The 19,857-nt window shown below is 46.7% G+C and overlaps 1 protein-coding gene across 4 annotated transcripts; it reads right to left on the minus strand.

Moving 5' to 3' along the window:
* Positions 1–2,903: 2,903 nt before the first annotated feature.
* On the minus strand, positions 2,904–16,866 carry Pus1 (pseudouridine synthase 1). Of its 4 annotated transcripts, none has more exons than XM_045156658.1 (6): positions 16,826–16,866; positions 16,096–16,303; positions 14,496–14,633; positions 9,946–10,048; positions 6,838–7,529; positions 2,904–3,211 (listed from the first exon to the last, which is right to left on the minus strand). In XM_045156658.1, exons 2-6 carry the CDS (start codon positions 16,291–16,293, stop codon positions 3,164–3,166), a joined length of 1,179 nt encoding a protein of 392 aa, XP_045012593.1. In that variant the 5' UTR covers positions 16,294–16,303; positions 16,826–16,866; the 3' UTR covers positions 2,904–3,163. The 4 variants fall into 4 exon arrangements, with proteins under 4 accessions (XP_045012593.1, XP_045012592.1, XP_045012591.1 ...); XM_045156657.1 differs by having other exon boundaries at positions 16,781–16,833; XM_045156656.1 differs by lacking the exon at positions 16,826–16,866 and adding an exon at positions 16,526–16,819 and having other exon boundaries at positions 14,496–14,570.
* Between the last annotated feature and the right edge of the window lie 2,991 nt (positions 16,867–19,857).

A 19,857-nucleotide genomic window follows, 5' to 3' on the forward strand; every position in this document is an offset into this window, starting at 1 on the left:
GCTCAGCAGCTAAGGCACTTGCCTCCAGAGCCGAAGGACCCGGATGATCGGGATTCAATTCCTCAGGACCCACTGAAAGCCAGATGCACAAAGTGGCCATGCATCTGGAGTTCGTTTGCAGTGGCTAGAGGCCCTCATGTACCCATATTCATTCTCTCTCTCTTTGTATCTCTGCTTACAAGTAATTAAGTAAAATATTTAATACTTTATTATTTATTAGAGAAAGAAGCATAACTTGAGCCCTTTGGTTTTGCAGGCAAGCGCCTTTTTTAAAATTATATATGGACATATTTAGTATGCAAACAGCACATGTTGGTACCACCCTTTCTCTCCTCCCTGTCCCTTTTCTGAAGACTCCCTTCTCCTTGGGGAGTCAGGTCAACCCCATGGGGATTGTGGGTCATGCATTACGGAGAGGAGAGGCAATGTCTCTGTGCAAAATGTGCCAACTTAGCTGGGCGTGGTGGCACACGCCTTTAATCCCAGCACTCGGGAGGCAGAGGTAGGAGGATCTCTGTGAGTTCCAGGCTACCCTGAGACTACATAATGAATTCCAGGTCAGCCTGGGCTAGAGTAAGACCCTACCTTAAAAAAAAAAAAAGAAGAAGAAGAGCTGGAGAGATGGCTTAGCGGTTAAGCGCTTGCCTGTGAAACCTAAGGACCCCGGTTCGAGGCTCGATTCCCCAGGACCCACGTTAGCCAGATGCACAAGGGGCACATGCGTCTGGAGTTCATTTGCAGTGACTGGAGGCCCTGGTGTGCCCATTCTCTCTCTCTCTCTCTGCTGCCTTCTCTCTGTCGCTTTCAAATAAATAAAAAATAAACAAAAAAAAATATATTTTTAAAAAAAGAAAAAATTTTAAGTGCAAACTTGTGACTCTAACAATCTTTTCACCCCCTCTTCCACAAAATTCCCTGAGCCATGCCAGGAGCATTTTAAGTCTACTTAAGTGATGGGCATTTAGGAACCTCTGAAATCTCTGGTTTGGTAGGTGTCCTCAATGTCTATCTCCATCACTAAGAAAGCAAGTGCCTTTTAACAGCTAAGCCAATCTCTCCAGCCTAAATATTTTCAAAAAGCGGGACATGATAGTGCACGCCTTTAATCTCAGCACTCAGGAGGCAGAGGTAGAACCATTGTCAGTTCCAAGCCTCCCTGAGACTACATAGTGAATTCCAGGTTACGCTGAGCTACAGTAAGACCCATCCTTGAAAACACAAAAAGAAAAAATTTAAAATGCAGCCAAGGGGCTGGAGAGATGGCTAAGTGGTTAAGGTGCTTGCCTGCAAAGCTGAAGAACCTAGGCTTGATTCCCCAGGACCCACATAAGCCAGATGCACAAGGCAGCTTATGCATCTGGGATGGGTTAGCAGTAGCTGTAGGCCCTGGTGTGCCCATTCTCTCTCCCTTTCTTTCAAATAAATAAAAATAAAATATTTTAAAATGCAGCCGGGCATGGTAGCACACACCTTTTATCTCAGCACTTGAGAGGCAGAGGTTAGAGGATTGCTGTAAGTTCAAGGCCACACTGAAATTACATAGTGAATTCCAGGTCAGCCTGGGCTAGAGTGAGACCCTACCTTAAAGTTTCATCCCAGCCTGAATGAAGACCTCTCCTTGGTCATATCCAAGAGTATGGAGACCCCAGAACATCATTTCAGTGGGGCTCACTTTGTTGGGATTACCCCCACCAATGCTCTTCCCTCAGTCTTGGGGTGAGGACTTACAGAGCATGGAGACAACCCCAAAGAAGCTACTTTAACAAAGCTCCCTATGTTGGAATCACCCCCACAGATGGAGCTCAGGAGCTCCTTGAAGTAGCCAATGGGATGAGACTACATGGTGCAGCTGCTCTGGGGTCCCCATAGCTAAGGGAGGAACATCCAAGGAAGTAACCTTGACACTGGGAGCCCCATCAAGGTGCCTGCTTTGGGTGTTCCACCTTCCCATAAGCAACTCTTCTCCATAGTATTAAGTAAACCCGAATAAACACATTGACTCACCCAACTGGTATAGAGGTGCAGTCTTACTTTGGTCTGCCATCTGAGCCCTATGGAGGTGAAGACATGTGTTTGTGTCTCCTCAGAAGAAAAGTTTCCCGTGACAGTTAAAATGGTATGAAGGCTGAGCGTGATGGCACATGCCTTTAATCTCAGCACTTGGGAGGCAGAGGTAGAAGGATCGCTGTGAGTTCAAGTCCACCCTGACACTACATAGTGAATTCTGGGTCAGCCTGAACTAGAGTGAGACCCTACCTCAAAAACAAAACAATAACAAAAAAAAAAAAAGTATGAAGCTCATTCCAATGTCTAGTGTTAAGGCATTAGCAGAAGTAGTACACTGAGGAGAAACTCCAAGCCCAAATTCAGTGTGGCCACATGATAGCTGGGCTGCAGAATTTACACTTTAACAGGATGGGAGGAATGTGCTCTGGGTCAAAAAGTGAAAGAACCACAGCTCCATCTCACCACTCCACCCAGCATGAGGCTAGGAACAGCCTCATGCTGAGACAACAATACTGAGAAGGTGAAGAAGGGTGGAGCAAGGAAGTACAGGCTGCTAGAGGAAGCCCAGGAGTAAGCAAGCAGTTGGCTGAAACCAAAGCCAGGGTTCAAGGAGACAAATACAGGTAGACTGGACTGTGGACTCTAAGGGGAGGCCAGGATATAGCAGTGCCAAGAAGACACTAATGGCAGAGGGTCCAAGCTATACTGGCAGCATAAACTAACACAGGTCCTTATCCTGCTTCCTGCCCTAACTCTATACTCCTGAGCTGACCCTTCTCTGTGCCCTGCCAAACACCGCCCCCCAATGGTGGGGCCCTGGCTGTGACACAATTGTCTATCCCTAACACAGCAATGTTCAAATCATCTCTCGAACCCTCCCCCAAAAAAGAGACAGATTTTCTAAGCAAAAGTTACATTTATTTAATATGAAAATCACTTTTTAAAAAGTGTCCTTTCATGCAAGTGTGCACACACAATGCATGGGCTGAAAATAGATTATTAGATGCAGGTCATTCCTGGGATGAAAATTCAAGATCCTGAGATTGTGAAGCCAAGCCAAACCCACAGGTAGGCCCCAGAATTCTTGGCTCCCATGTCCTGAGTGACAGGTAGGTACTAAGACTGCAGCGTCACAGCAGTGGCAGCTCCTGTGGCCTCAGTCGGTGTCTCCATCCCCTTCACTGCCTTCCAGGGAACTAGGGACCTGCAGGAGAGGGGCAGACAGGACAAGAATTGTGGGGCCACATGCCAAGTGTAGGTCCTCCTGTTCTTGTAGAGATGAGTCTCTGGGCACAGTGCCAAACCCTTAGGTTGAGCTGAGGAAGGAAGCAAGCCTATATGGGACTAGGATGATGACTCATCAGTTCAAACGGCTGGCTTGCAAATCCTCCCCACCCTGGATGATTCTCTAGTATGTAAAGTTGTACTTGTATCTGAAATTCATTTGTAGTGGCAAGAGACTGTGGCATGCACACATACATACACACAAATGAATTCTTCTAAAAAATAAAAAAAGGAAAACAAGGGCACACATTCCTGGTGCTATTGTCCACTTGATGTTGGCCAGGAGGTAATGTTCACCCTCTGCTCATGCCATTGTCTCTCCCCTGTCATCATAGAGGTCCCCATTGATTCTGTAAGCCAAAATAAACCCTTTCCTCCACAAGCTGTTCTTGGTCAAGTGTTTTCTAACAGCAGTGCAAGCCTGGCTGCAACAGTATAATTGGTACCAAAAATGGGTTGTTGCTGCTAGAAACCTGTGTGCCTTTTGGCCCTTTTGGAACTGCTTTGCAGGAGGAATGTGGGCAAATTTGAGACCATTGCCTTTCAATGCTAGAAGTACAGCATGATGGACTATTCTGGTCAGAGTAAAAAGACCTGAACACAGTAAGAACTATAGACTGTGAGGTCTGGCTTATAAGGGGAAGAAAGCTTCGCCTAGACTAAGCTAGAAGCGCTAGAAGCAGTTTGTGTAAGAAGCTTACTGTTATGCCTGTGTCCTGGAAATGTGTGCAGAGTTGTATTGCATAAAAATGGACTGGTGTGGGTTGGAGAGATGGCTTAGCGGTTAAGCGCTTGCCTGTGAAGCCTAAGGACCCCGGTTTGAGGCTCGACTCCCCAGGACCCACATTAGCCAGATGCACAAGGGGGTGCACATGTCTGGAGTTTGTTTGCAGTGTGGCTGGAGGCCCTAGCGCATATGTGCACGCTCTCTCTCTCTCTCTGCCTCTTTCTCTGTCACTCTCAAATAAAAAAAAAATAAAAACAATTTAAAAAAAAATTTAAATGGACTGGTGTGAGCAGAAGGATATGGTACAGAAAAAAAAAAAGGTTGGGCAGAAACTGCAATTGTCTGAGATTACAACCATGACATTGGGCCAGATGATCTGCATTAGGATAACAAGAATGCACTCTTTTGAAGGGGTTTGAATACTGAAGGAGTATCCCATTCTTCAAAGTCTGCTTTATCACCCCCCTCCCATTAACAAATTGGTAGCCCACCTGGTACCATATGGAACAAGAAACAAAGGTCACTGAATTTGCAACAGTTTTTGTATTTTGGAAATGGCCATAGGCAGTGTGAAGCAGCTTGCTGGATTACCTGCATGGAGGACTGATGGAGCCATGAGGATGAACCATAGGTTGCAATGGAGACCCAGTGGAGATGCCAGGACTATGGGATGGCTGCCAAGGACAGCTGCCATCACCAGATGAAGTTTTCTGGGACTGTAAGTAGCCTAGCTGGAGAGGTGGAATTGGAACTCCAGAGACTTGTCACTGGTTAGAATTACTGGACTTGGAAACTGGCTAGAGTTGTCCAACTTGGAGCTAGAGAGTTTGATGTCTGTCCTGTTTGTTTTAAAGTATTTTATTTATTTGAGAGAGAAAGATGCAGATAAGAGAGAGAATAGGCACGCCAGGGCCTGTAGCCACTGCAAAGGAATTCAAGACACATGCACCCCCTTGTACCTCTGGCTTATGAGGATCCTGGAGAATTGAACTGGGGTCCTTACGCTTCACAGGCAAATGCCTTAACCACTAAGCCATCTCTCCAGCCCTCCCCTGTTTGTTTTAAATCTTGTATTGGTTGAATATTTCTTTGCTATGCCCAATGTTATTTTTTGTGGTGCAAAGGTATATTCTGTGCTATTATGGATTTTTTGGTATTACAGCTCAGTTAAAAGACTAAGCTGGGGGCTGGAGAGATGGCTTAGCGGTTAAGCGCTTGCCTGTGAAGCCTAAGGACCCCGGTTCGAGGCTCGGTTCCCCAGGTCCCACGTTAGCCAGATGCACAAGGGGGCGCACGTGTCTGGAGTTCGTTTGCAGAGGCTGGAAGCCCTGGCGCGCCCATTCTCTCTCTCTCCCTCTATCTGTCTTTCTCTCTGTGTCTGTCGCTCTCAAATAAATAAATAAAAAAAAAAAAAAAAAAAAGACTAAGCTGGGTGTGGTGGTGTATGCCTTTGGTCCCAGCACTTGAGAAACAGAGGCAGGAGGATCAGTGTGAGTTCGAGGCCATCCTGAGACTCCATAGTGAATTCCAAATCGGTCTGGGCCAGTGTGAAACCCTACCTCAATTAACCAAAAAAAAAAAAAAAAAAAAAGACCTTGGATTATGGACATGTTTTAACATCACTGGGATTGATAAAAACTGTGTAGACTTTTAAAGTTGGACTGAATGCATTGCATTTTACATCATGTATGCATTACAGTTTATGGGAATCAGGGGCAGAATGTGATGGTTTGGATTCAGGTTTCCCCCATAAACTTATGAATTCTGAATGCTAGGTCCTCAGCTAGTGGCAGTTTGGGAACTGAAGCCTCCTGCAGGCAGTGTATTGTTGGGAGCGGGTTTATGGGTGCTATAGCCAGCTTCTAATTGCCAGTGTTTGACACATTCTCCTTGTACTGTTGTCCACCTGATGCTGGCCAAGAGGTGATGTCCACCCCCTGCCATCATGGAGCGTCCTCTAGATTCTGTAACCCAAAATAAACCCTTTCCTTAAAAACAAAAAGTAAAACCAAAGCCAGGTGTGGTGGCACATGCCTTTAATCCCAGCACTTGGGAGGCAGAGGTAAGATTACTATGAGTTCAAGGCCACGCTGAAACTAAAGTAAATTCCACGTCGGCCTGGGCTACAGTGAGACCCTACCTCAGAAAAAAAAAAAAAAAAAAAAACGAAAAAATAACTAAAAAGAAGGCTGGAGAGATAGCTTAGCGGTTAAGGCGCCTGCCTGCAAAGCCTAATAACCCAAGTTCAATTCCCCAGTACTTACATTAAAGCCAAATACACAAAGTGGAGCATACATCTATAGTTTGTGGAGGCCCTGGCACACCTCTGTCTGTCTCTCTTCTCTCTTCTCTCTCTCTCCCTCTCCCTCTGCTTGCAAATAAGTAAAAACATTAAAATCACAAGGAAGGTTGTTAGAAACACAAGAATGAACTGCACTGAGTGGACAGGGCACACACAGTGCACATCCACTACAACGAGCCAGACACTAACAGCTCAGCAGCCTTAACCCAAGGCTTGCTTGCAGTGAGTCATACCTAGAAGACAGCCTGGCTACTCCAGCTCAGCAACAGCCTTGTGGAGTCACAGAACATGGAATAGGGACAGGAAGTAGGAGGTAGCCCAAGCATAAACCTCAAGGCATTGACCATACAGACCCATACCTGGCCCCTATGTAATTTTGGGGAAATGAAACCTCTGGGCAGCAGCTTTATTGCTATACACTGGAACTGAAGAAAAGCATGCATCCTGCCCAGCTTTACCATGCATATGCATGCAAACAGCACACACCGCAGGCCAGTACCTCATGACTGTGTCCTACCTTGGCACTTGGGCTGGATGCCATTAGCACAGTGGCGCTGAAGTCATGGATAGGCAAGGTGCTCAGCCACTGGGCCATGGACCGTTCATCCCGCTCAGTGCTAACAATGGTGGGGTAGATGTGCTGCTCCTTGAAAGCGGCTACTTTCCCCTCCTCCTGTGCCCAGTCCAAGGGCTCATGTAGACCATCATTGCCAAAGCGCTGGTTGTACTTCTCAAAGTGCACCCTCTCCAAGACAAGACCAAGCCCTGGAGCCTTTGGTATATCCACCTTCTCTTCACCCCAGCTGCGCTCCAGCACACTTTCAGGGGCGTACCCCTTTACAATGGCTACCACCAGGCCAACCATCTTCCTGATCTGGTGCATCATAAAACTCTGGCCCTTCACCTTGATCACAGCAAACTCCAGACCCTCACGTTCGAAGGGCTCCTCGCAGTACATTTCCAGGATGTAGCGCCGTGCACTGGGCTCCCGTGGCCCCTTCTGCGAAGTAAAGTTGTGGAAGTTATGGGTGCCCTTGTAGCAGGACAAGAGCCGGTTGACTTGTTGAAGGGTATCCGTGCTCAGACGGTAGCGCTCATCCTGCACATCTTTGTCTTTGTGGGCAAAAGCAAAGGTGGGCAACATGTAGCAGTAGGTTCTGGCATCGCACTTGTTCTTAGAGTTGAACCCACCTGTGACCCTCTTCAGTCCTAGAGAGCAGCATGTAAGAAACCCAAGTAAGCAGAAATGCATCAAAGGCAGGAGTGGCCTGAGGGTATGACTGGCACTGCTTACCCAGGACAGACACCCAATCTGACTCTAAATCCACAAGATGCCAAACCTCAGAATGAAACCCAAAAGACCTAAAGGTCTGCCAAGACTGCACATGGCAGAAGTATGGAGAACTAAATCCTTATACACCTAAGCACCAGATATGATCCCATACAAACTTTTACCAGGCCCGAAGGCAATACTCTCCTGAATTAAGTAGAAAGGACCCAGAGACTTACATGCTGGAAGGCTTTCTACAGATACTACTATAGCACTGTTCTCCCCAGCCCCCTTATTTATTTAAGAGAAAGAAAAAGGAGAGGCAGATAGAGAATGCACATGAGCTGGAGAGATGCCTCAGTGATTGAGACACTTGCTTGCAAAAGCTAACGACCTGGGTTCAATTCTCCAGTAACCAGGTAAAGACAGATGTACAAAGTGGCACATGCATCTGAGGTTAGTATGCAGCAACTAGAGGCACTAGTATGACTATTCTGTCTGTCTCTCTGCTTGCAAATACATAAAAATATTTTTTTTAAAAAAAGAGAGAATGGACATGCCAGGGCCTGTAGCCACTGCAAACAAACTCCAAACTCATGTGCCACCTTGTGCATCTGGCTTTACCTGGGTCTTAAGGAATCAAACTTGAGTACTTAGGCTTTGCAGGCAAGCACCTTTAACCACTAAGCCACCTTTCCAGCACTGTAGCTGTTTTTAACATCAAGAAAACCTAGATAGGGCTGGAGGGATGGCTTAGTGGGTAAGCTGCTTGCCTGTGAAGCCAAAGGACCCAGGTTCAATCCCCCAGGACCCATGTAAGCCATGCAGCTGGAGTTCATTTGCAGTGGCTGAAGACCCTACCATGCCCATCCTCACTTTCTCTATCTGCCTTTCTCTCCCTCTCTCTCAAATAAAATTTTTAAAAAAAGAAAAGAAAAGAAAATTTAGATATAGCCAGCCACGAAGGTGGAGGAGGGGAATGTCATGGTTTGCAGACATAACTACAATAAAAACGCAGAAAGTCCTGCAGATGACTTATGGACACCACTGCCAGCTGCATCTTGCTACCAGGAACACTGGCCATTGAACAAAACTGGAACTAAAATATCCTTCCTGAAGGTGTTGGGGATTTAGCTCAGAGGATAAGCACTTGCCTAGCAAGAACAAGGTCCTGGGTTCAGGCCTCAGCACTGAAGGGAAAAATTATATCATGCATAGAGATGATCAGCAAGATACATCAAAGACAACAGTGCTCAGTAGGGAATTCTAAGATAAATAAAGGTCACACATAATAAAAATAAAACTGCACTGTACTACCCAGGTATGGTAGCATATATCTGTAATCTCAGCACTCACAAGCCTGAGGCAAGAGGATTTCAAGGTTGAAGACTGTGTGGAATACATAAATACTGCCTCAAAAAATTGGGGGGCTGGGCATGGTGGCAAAACAAAACAAAACAAAAGAGCAAAGGTACAGCCGGTCGTGGTGGCACACACCTTTAATCCCAGCAGAGGTAAGAGGATTGCCATAAATTCAAAGCTACCTTGAGATTACATAGTGTATACCAACCAGGTCAGCCTAGGCTAGAGTGAACCCTACCTCAAAAAAAAAAAAAAAAAAAAAAAAGCCTAAAAACATCCCATTTACTACTCCTGCTATAAAACAGCATTGCCAGCCCTCTTTAGCCATCGATCTGGATGTTCATAGTTACAGCTGATGAGAAAGATCCCCAGAGTAACAGAGCAATACAGCTGGGGGCCCTCAGAGTGTACCCTGAGGGATTTATGAATCACACCTTGCTGGAAAAAATCTTTTGGACCGTAAAATTTACAATCTTAAAGATGGCCAGGGAGTTATCAGGCCACCTAGGAAACCCTAATCCCCTCTCAACAGGTGATCAGTAAACAAAAGAGCAAAAGAGGCTCTATCTTCCCACTATTCAATCCCAAACAGCAAATAGAGACAACCTAAAGTTTGTTTAACTGTACCCCCTTCCCCCATCTTTGGTTGTTCTGAAGTCTAACTCCTTAAATTCCCCAATCACCCACTCAAGGGGGCCACCATTCTCATTTCCTGCAGGAAAAGGCTGCCCCTAAGTATACTCCATTAAAGCCTGTGCTGTTGAGGTTGGCTCTTCTCTCTTTGTTGTATTCTGGACAATCCCGAATTCTAACACACTCAGCTGACCAATTCTGAAGAACTGGCAACACTGAATTCCATGAAAACATTTACAGCCACCCCACCTCTAGATGATGCCCCAAGGTTCCTACTCCACTCCCCAAGGACTTGGTCATAGGTGACAAGGCAGGCTTGGCCTTGGGTCTGTGCAAGGTCATCCACACAAAGAGGCTTACCCAGAATCCGAATATGGGATGGAAGGTGGCTGTTGATCTTGTTCAGTATGTCATCAATCAGCCACACCTTTAGGGATACTACCTGGCCAGCTGCAGACACACCCTGCAAAGAAAGCAGAATGAAGAGGAGAGGTAGACTAGGCACTGAGCCCTTCAGCACACTCCTGGTGCCCTGTTCCTGAGGTGGTGGCCCAAAACACTCCAACTCTACAAGCAGAGCTTTGCTCTGGGGTACCCCTGTAAGGGTGACAAGATGTAAAGATAGGGCTGAAGAGATGGCTTAGTGGTTAAAGTACTTGCCTGCAAAGACAGGTTCAATTCCCCAGGACCCATGTAAGTCAGATGCATGGTGACGCATGTGTCTAGACTTCCTTTGCAGCAGCTGAAGGCCCTGGTGTACCCATTCTCTCTCTCAAACAAGTAAAATAAAAATAAATAAATATGTGGGCTGGAGGGATGCCTTAATGGTTAAGACATTTGCCTGCAAAGCCAAAGGAGCCTGGTTCGATTCCCCAGGACCCATGTAAGCCAGATACACATGGTGGTGCATGTGTCTGGAGTTGTTTGCAGTAGCTAGAGGCCCTGGACTGTCCATTTCCCCTCTCTGTGTGTGTGTCTCTCTCACTATAAGGTTTTAGGGACTTTGTCTTTCCCATCCATGGCAGCTAAAAAAATAAAAATAAAAAATAACTCAAATTTTTGAGATTTACATGTTAAGCTCTCTCATGGGGAACTGACATATCTCACAGTTCAAAGTGTATTCTATGAATCAGTAACATAATACTGACATGTAATTGCAATTTGCTATACAGCAAAAATGATTCAAGAAAAATAACATACAGTGTCTATTTACCTTTGTATAAGCAATTGGTTACATTACTCCGCTTATAACATTTGTACTTGGATGAAATGCTCATGTATGTATAGGAATGTCACAGTGCCAGATGCTGCTACCCAGGCACAAAGTATTTAAAATTATTTTGTGAAGAAAAAAAAAGATGTAAGGATAGTGTCATGGAAATGTCTGAGGATTGCAGAACTCAGCAGATGACATCAGAGCTCAACACAAGTTACACAGGAACAACCCTGGGCAGGCAGGAAATGAAACCCACAGAAGATGCAAAGTGAATGCAGCAGGAATGGCCTCTGCTTTACTACAGTGGTTATCATAGGGGCACAAAAGAAAGGAATCTACACAGACCATAAAGGGACTTTTGGGGACACGATTATGTGCCCAACTTAAAAAATGATCAGGACAGGGCTGGAGAGATGGCTTAGCAGTTAAGGCACTTGCCTGCAAAGCCAAAGGACCCAGACTCAATTCCCCAGGACACACTAAAGACAAATGCACAAGGTGACGCATGCATCTGGAATGTGTTTGCAGTGGCTGGAGGTGCTGGCATGCCCATTCTCTCCTTCTCTCTCAAATAAATAAAAATTATAAAAATTAAATAAAAATATTTTTAAATGACCAGGACAGGGACTAGAGAGGTGGCTCAGTGGTTAAAGGTACTTGCTTACAAAGCTTGATAGCCAGGTTAAGTTCCCAGTACTCACGGAAAGCCAGATGCACAAAGTGGTGCATGCAACTGGAGTTCATCTGTCTGCAGTGGCAGAATGCCCTGGTGCACCTACACTCACTCTGTCTGCCTCTTCTCTCTCATATAAATAAAACTATTAATTAAATTAAAACAAAATTGACCAAGACAGCTCTGCAGTGCCCTCAGCAGCTAAGATTGGCCCTGTACACATCTCCTAGCATGGTCAAGGCAGTGTCTTATTCTCCTTGTACTGTTGTTTTGGGGGATACTTTTTTTGAGAGTGGGGCTCACTATGTAGCCCTGGCTGGCCTAGAACTCAATATGTAGACCAGGATGTCCTTGAATTTGTGGCAATCCTCCTGTTTCAGCCTTCAGAGTGCTGAAATTACAGGTGTGTACCAATGATCCTGGTGTTTTTGTTGTTCTGTTTTAAAATGGGGTCTATATCGTCCAGGCTGGCCTTGAACTTACTCTATAGTCTAGGTTAGTTTCAAAATTGGGATCTTCATGGCTCATACTCCCAAGTTCTGGGATTACAGGCTTGAGTCACCACATCAAGCCCCCATCATGGTTTCTGTGTGCTACAGAATAGCTAAATCCTTTGACGTCCTGTCACCCCCATGGGCTCACAGAAGATAACAGACCAGTCATGAGGAGTCACCCTACCTAAGCCCAGCCATGTGGTTCTTTCTGCCTCAGGCCCAGGAATGTACCCCAAGTGCCATTATCCCAGCAAAGGACTGGGTCCAGGACGGATACTCAAACCAGTCAGAGACACCAGGTCTCTCTCAGTGATTCAGAGTACATAGGCTGTGCCACCAGCCACATGCAGCCAACCTATTGGAAAGCAGCCTTTTAGTGACACTGACTTCAGAGACTTAAGATTTCATATGTGGATCCTAGCTACAGATGACTGGGCTTCTGCGTGAGAATGAAAATACTTAGTAGCAGAGGCCAGTAAGTTAAAAAGGAGACATAAAGGGTAGAGAAAGGAAGGGAGGAGGATACTTAATAGGTTGATATTGTATATATGTAATTACAATGATTGTAATGGGGAGGTAATATGATGGAGAATGGAATTTCAAATGGGAAAGTGTGGGGGTGGGGAGGGAGGGAATTACCATGGGATATATTTTATAATCATGGAAAATTTTAATAAAAATTAAAAAAAAAAAGACTTAAGATTTCCCCACAGGGAGACTGAAGATGGTCCCACTGGTAGATGCTCACAGTGACCATGAAATGGAATAAGCATATCTTGGTTACTCTTAGATAATTCAATCAAATCATTAAGACTAACCTCACTCATCCAGGCATGATGGCATATGCCCTTCATTCCAGCACTTAAGAGGCAGAGGTAGGAGTTTCAATGTGAGTTCAAGGCCAGCCTGGAGTTAGAGTGAGTTCCAGGTCAGCCTGAGCTAGAATGAGACCATGACTCAGAAAAAAAGGAAAAAAGATGAAAATTAACCTCCTTACTTATCTCCATCTCCTTTTAAAAAAAATATGTATTTATCTATTTGAGAGAGAGAGAAAGAGAGAATGGGTGCACCAGGGCCTCCAGCTGCTGCAAACAAGCTCCAGATGCATATGCCACCTTGTGCATCTGGCTTACATGGGTCTTGGGGAATCAAACCTGGGTCCTTTGTCTTTGCAGGCAAGCACCTTAATCTCCAAACCATCCCTCCATCTCCTTCTTGAACATGACTGCCAAAAATCCCACCATCCCAACAGCAGAGTGGAAGAAGAAATAAATGCATAGGATGAAGCAGGCAAAGGTCCCTGAAGACTACAGGAATAGACATAAGGGATGCTAGAGGCTGGAGGCCTGGTAATGAGCTGCTGGACTGCAAGCTATTGTCAACAATTTGCCCCTCAATAAACTAGAATGGCCATCACTATCCAATCACCAAGCCCACCTGTAATAGGCCTGCCTTGCTTAAAGCCGAAACAGTATCTGTTAAACTTTGCCCTGGACTAGTGACATTCTGGACTACTGCTGTCTCAGTTGTGGGCAAGGTAATGTGTATATAATAAATCATCTCTTTAGCCATGTTAGTTGAAAATCAAAAACATATCAGTTGGATGCGGTGGCACACACCTTTAATCACAGCACTAGAGAGAATCGCTGTGAGTTCAAGGCCAGCCAGGTCAGCCTAGGCTAGAGTGAGACCCTACCCCCTACCTCAAAAAAAAAAAAAAAAGAAAACCAATGTGCTTTCCTGCTGGGCTCCTTCCCAGGTAGGTAGGTAGTGCCGAGGGAAGGACCAGGCCTGCTGGTTCCTCCCTAGGGGTTGAGGAGGATGATGAGCGTTGGACGACCCAGACTCCTCCTGGCCACTGAAGAAAAACCACACTGAGTTGGGAGTCTTTTCGATGCAGGAACTCGCAGAAACAACTTGCTTTATTACTCTGAGCAGTTGCCTATATCATGTTGGGGACGAAAGCAGGGATTTTAAGATAGGGGAAGAGGTAAGGGCCAATAGTAAACTTTAACTATTGAAATGGTAATTACAATTGCTATTCGAAAGTGCCAGGCCAGAAGCCATTATTAGGCATCTTGCTGAGTCCTAGCTGGCCAGAGACAGGTCACCAAACTTTAGCTAGGCTCAGGAAGTTCCACTAGGCCTCACGCCTAGGCCTTTCAGAGCCCAACACTTTCCTAAACAAAAACAACTGTGCTTGTGTCTGTACCAACAGTCCTATCTGCTTCATTGGAGCTGTCTCTATAGCAGTGATGGCATGTGATGCCTGCAGGAGCTGTTCAGTCCAGTCTGCCTGAGGACAGGACTGAGAGGACAAACTGTCTGAGGAAAAGCAAAGGGAAGCAAGGATAAGTTTTGATGCAGCCCATTCATACTCCAGCCCCAGCTGTATGGGCCATGCTCCTGGCTCTGCACACAGAAAAGTGTTCTTTCCGTTAGTCTCTGCACCCAGCCCTCTAATAGGCCAACCCTAAGATGGCAGGGGCCAACATTACTAGTAGCTGCAGCTGGTCAGGGCACATACCTTATCTGTCCGGGCGCATCGCTGGAAGGACATCTTCCTCATGTCTGTGCCATGGTTTTCAGGGATACAGCCTGCCTGGATGAGGGCGGACACTAAGTCATCTTCAATTGTCCTAAACTGCGAGGACCCCACATTCCTCTGAAGAAAGGAGAACAGATCCATTGTTTTCATCAGTGTCCCTATCAGGCCCTGGATGGTGTGCACACACCCTGCAGCGGGCCTGTCCACACCACAGGCAGGACAAAGCAACCACAAGAGGGAGTCACTATACAGTAGAGCAGCACCAGCCCTGCCCTGAACCCCTTGTGCCTGTGACACCCAGAGCTGGGGCCAACTCCCTCATCCTTGCACTGTCCTCTGCCAGGTGACACTGTCAACCAGGACTCTTTCTAAACCCTTCACCTCCCATCATCAGCCTGTGCAGCATGCTGGGATACATGCATGCCAGGAAAAAGAGCACTGCTTCTGGAACCATCTCTGATGCTGCACCTCTCAGCCTTCCCTAACCATGATTCAGAGCCTGAGAACCCCATGACAGCAACATCCTGCTGATCCCCAAAACAGAATCAGACGCACATAGTGGCACATGCATCTGAAGTTCATTTGCAGTGGCTAGAGGCCTTGGTATACACACACACACACACACACACACACACACACCCACACACCCCTTATCTCTCTCCCTCCCCTCCCTCCCTCCCTCTCTCTCTCTCTCTATATATATATATGCCTCTTTATCTATTAAAAAATAGTTTTTAAAAAATTTTAAAGTAAAATAGGGCATGAACTGTGGCACTATTGTTATTTGACCTCAAAATTCCTACAAGGCCTGGCCAGGTATGATTTTCTTGACCCTTTGTTTTACTTGTACACTCACAGCATTTAATCCCAGTGCTCAGAATGCCAAAATAGGAGGATCACTGTGAGTTCAAGGCCAGCCTGAGACTACATAATGAATTCTAGGTCAGCCTGGGCTACAGTGAAACCCTACCTCAAAAAAATAAAAAGGGGGGTACAATGTAGCAGCAGAAATGACAAAAAGGAACAAAAATCACCCCACACCAGTCAGGATACCTTCCATCAGAGGTAAGTTGGTCAGCTATAGACAGAAAATCCAGAGGGCCCAATGTTCTTGTCCCAGGGACCCCAATGTTCTTGAACTGAGCACAGCTGCCCCTCAACATATTGCTAGGCAGGCAGCACTTGCTAACCCTTCCAGGCATTCTGGGCACTACCCACAGTCCCTAGTCTCAGTCAGTCCTGCCTGTCTCACATGATAGTGTGCAAATGCTACCTGAATGATGAGGCTAGCCAAGACTCAACCACTCCCACAGTCACACAGGGATCAGCAACAGAGCTGGCCCAGACAGGTGTGGCCACCCAAGTCTTTCCCAGTACAGGTCTGTTTTTGCTACTTCCTGAGTGGCCTGAGCAGCATTGGAGAATTAGGCGTTGACTCAGGCAGGCAGGCACTGTCCAGGTAAAGCTCCCTCATCTCTTGTCATGGCAGTACTTGCCCAAATAGGCCAGAACAACTCTCCTCGCCTGGATGCAGTGATAGATAGCCCTTGCCGGAGTAGGCCACCAGCAGCCCACTCACCTGCATGCCATGGTAGCCCTTGCCGGAGTAGGCCATGAGCAGCACAATTTTGCGCTTGGGCAGCTTGCGTGGGGATTCCTCATCCTCACCGCCCCTGAGCCTCTTGGGGGGATGCTGCGTCTCTTCCCAGACCCAGGCACCACGGACTTTTCTGTCCTGATGTGAGGTCAGCGCTGGTGATGCATCATTCCCAGCCATGGAGGAAAAGCTGAAAGGACATAAGACAAGTTAACAAGTTGGGTAAAGGTCATGGGAGACTGCTGAGAAAGCTCCAACTCGCTGGCCCGGGCCTTCCTTAGGATCTTTGCCTAAGAGCAGAGTGGGAACAGGGTAATCTGCGGGGCCAGGGCTGAGCAGCAATGGACACCGCAGGGCAGGGTAGAGGCAGGCATAAGTGGGCATCCTGGGCAGCGGGCCGCCAGGTCTTTACCAGGAAGCTGGCGGGCCAGGGCGCGCCGTCCACCGTCCCCAGGTTCTCAGCAGCGCGGCCCGTAGGCAGGGGAAGCCCATGCGTAGCACATTGACCACCGGCCCCGGACCTCCCGGAGCCCTGCCGAACTCTGACCTCCGACCTCCTCAGGCCCACCAGCGCCCTGGATCGGACCAAGGGTCCTTCTGACCCCTATAGTGACCTATGACTCCTGCCCCGCCCAACCCCGCCGGGTATCCCGGTAAGCCGCGCCACCTGACGCGCGTAGGGACCGAAGGACTTCCCGCCCGACCCACTCACGGCGCCTTGGACCCAGGGAAGGCCGACCACGTGGGGGAAGGCGGAAGCCGGCGAACGCTAACGGTGGCCGAAAGCAGACAAAATTCTTGGAAAGGGCCCGGCATTTTCGGGGGGTGGGGTTTATCAGACCTAGCTCCTAGCTGGTCCAGACGCAGCTCTAGAACAAAACTGTGTGGCCAAATTCCAGGCACACAAAAAGATTGGCGCTGCCCAGTCGGACCGTTTCATTAAAATGTGTAGACTGTGAATGCACCAGCGGGTGAATTCTCGGAATCATCAAGTAATCGTAACCACTCACGCACAGGTAACTCGTTCAATCCTTGCACCCACCTCCATCCCCAACAAGAAAGCGTTACTGAGAATGGAGGAATAGAGACGTTATGCGTCTTGCTGGAAGGCTCACAGCAGCAGCACTTGCACTGGGAGCTAAGTTTCTCTTGGTGCTCCCACTACTGTTGTGTGTGAATCAACAAAGCCTCAGGCCTTTGCATCGCAGTTACTATGCCAGGTGCCGCTCCAGTCATCTGGCACTAGCCTGTTTAATCCCATGAAGTCATGGGTATGGTTCTGTCTTGTCCTGTTAACACAGACAAAACTGGGCACATATATGACTGAGTCACAGGTCTAGCTCCATGTTTCTTTTTCTTCTTGAAATAAGGTCTTGCTTTGTAGCCCTGGCTAGCCTGGAATTTACTATGTAGACCAGTTAGTTGGCCTCAAACTTGTAATTCTAGGACAGTTTTTTTTTTTTTAGAGCTGGTATTATGCACCACTATGCTTGGTTTTCCCATTTCTCTTTGTTTTGTTTGTTTGATTCATTCATTCATTCACTGACTGGAGACAGTACTTTTTTTTTTTTCAAGGTAGGCTCCCTCAGGCTGACCTGGAATTCACTATGTAGTCTCAGGGTGGCCTCGAACTCACGGCGATCCTCCTACCGAATGCTGGAATTAAGTGTGTGCCACCATGCCTAGCTCTGGAAACAGTACTTTGTAACCTAGCCAACGCTGACCTATATAACTATATATGTATATATATAATATATAATATAATGTATATGTAACTATATAACTGTAGCCAAATGGCCTGAAACAGCCATCCTGTTTCAGCCTCCCAACTTCTGGAATTACAAACATAAGCCACCACACCTGACTTCACATATTTTGCCAAAGATTACTGTATACTTTTGCACTTCTGGCATGATCTCTGGGCAAGCAGCCACTGGTGCAGAGGCCCAATTTCTTCTCCATGACTGAGGTCCCCATTTTCTGACTGCTACATTCACTTTACACACACTCAGCCCACATCACTTTAAAAAAATATTATTTTATTTGCAAGAAGAGGGGGGTAAAAGAGAGAATGGGCACACCAGGGCCTCTTGCAGCTGCAAACACACTCCAGATACATGTACCATTTTGTGCATCTGGCTTTATGTGGGTACTAGGGAATCAAACCAAGGCCCTCAGGCTTTGCAAGCAGATGCCTTAACCACTGAGCCATCTCTCCAACTCCCCACATCACATTTCACTTTTTACTTCCAGAAAAGTTTAGCCAATTTGTTTCTATCCCTGAATCTGTCCTTCCTTTTTAGAAAAATGTACTTTTATTTATTTATTGGTTTTTCAAGGTAGGGTCTCACTATAGCTCAGGCTGACCTGGAATTCACTATGTAGTCTCAAGGCAACCTCCAAACTCAAGGCAATCCTTCTACTTATGCCTCCCAAGTGCTGGGATTAAAGGTGTGCACCACCATGCCCGGCCTTGTTTTAAGACAGAGTTTCCAAGTTGGCCTTGAACTTCTGAATTTCCTGCCTCCAACTCCTGAGTGTGCCAACACTACTGAGTTTGTTTTATGGGTTTTTTTTGTTTGTTTGTTTGCTAGGGGGGTTGTTTTGTTGTTGTTGTTTTGGGCTATTTTTTTTTTTTCAAGGTAGAGTCTCATTCTAGCCCAGACTGACTTGGAGCTCTGTATTTCCAAGCTGGCCTGGAACTCACAGGGATCATCCTACCTCTGCCTTTACTTGGCTTAACACTCCAGGTTTTATGAAGTGCTGGGGCAAATACTATGCCAATGGAGCTACATCCCGGGTCCCCCTCCTTTCCCTTCTAAAGGCTTGAGGGACCACCACATCCACCTAACTGGCCCAAGATAGTTTCTTATTTAGATCCCCAGCTTAATCAGCTGTGTAAAACCACATACAGGCTTAAAGGATCAGGGCACAGACTACTTTGAGGGCCGTCACTCAGCTTGAATGTGGGGTAGAAGGGAGCCACCTGTGTATCCAAGGTAAGTGTGTTCCAGGCATACTACAGAAGCAGAGCAAAGGCCCTAGAGCACCAGCATACCAGTCTGTGGCAGGTCTTTTTCAGCACTTGCTCATTCCTGCAGATGGAGTCAACAGGACCAAAGGTGCCATACCTGAAGACTGCCATTAGAGAAACCACAGGATGCCTGATGACTGAAAAATGACAGAAATGAGATAGACCTAGCGAGCCAAGAAAAGGTCTTGGTGGTGAGCTCGAGGGCCCAACATGATGCCCTTTGTGGTTCAGGAGGTGTGGCCCCATCCTTCTGTGGGAGTATTCCATGTGAGGCAAGTGGACAAGTTCCTGGACAAATAGTCTTACCTAGAAAATCAGATGTAGCCAGGTCCACTCAAGAGACTCCATTGTGCCATTGGGAAAAGCCAGTTTCCACTCCCAGCATAGGCAGCCAGCCAGCCTTACCATGTGAACTAGGAAATTCAATGCTATGAGACAGAATCTCAGGCAGGGTTCAACAGCAGACCCAGATCTCTTGCTGTACTGATTATTGTACGTATAGGGAACCCTGGATGATAAAACCATGGGAGTCAGGCCCATTTGCCCTCCAGCCAAGAGCAGGCCTGTATCCACCCTTTTGAAGAAATACCATATATCTAGTGTTTCTAGCTTATATTATTTGAGATGGATTATAATCAATGTATTTATAAAAAATGTAAATTTGCTGGGCGTGGTGGGACATGCCTTTAATGCCAGCAGAGGTAAAAGAA

Source organism: Jaculus jaculus, chromosome 8 (genome assembly GCF_020740685.1).
Source record: "Jaculus jaculus isolate mJacJac1 chromosome 8, mJacJac1.mat.Y.cur, whole genome shotgun sequence".
Classification (NCBI taxonomy): domain Eukaryota; kingdom Metazoa; phylum Chordata; class Mammalia; order Rodentia; family Dipodidae; genus Jaculus; species Jaculus jaculus.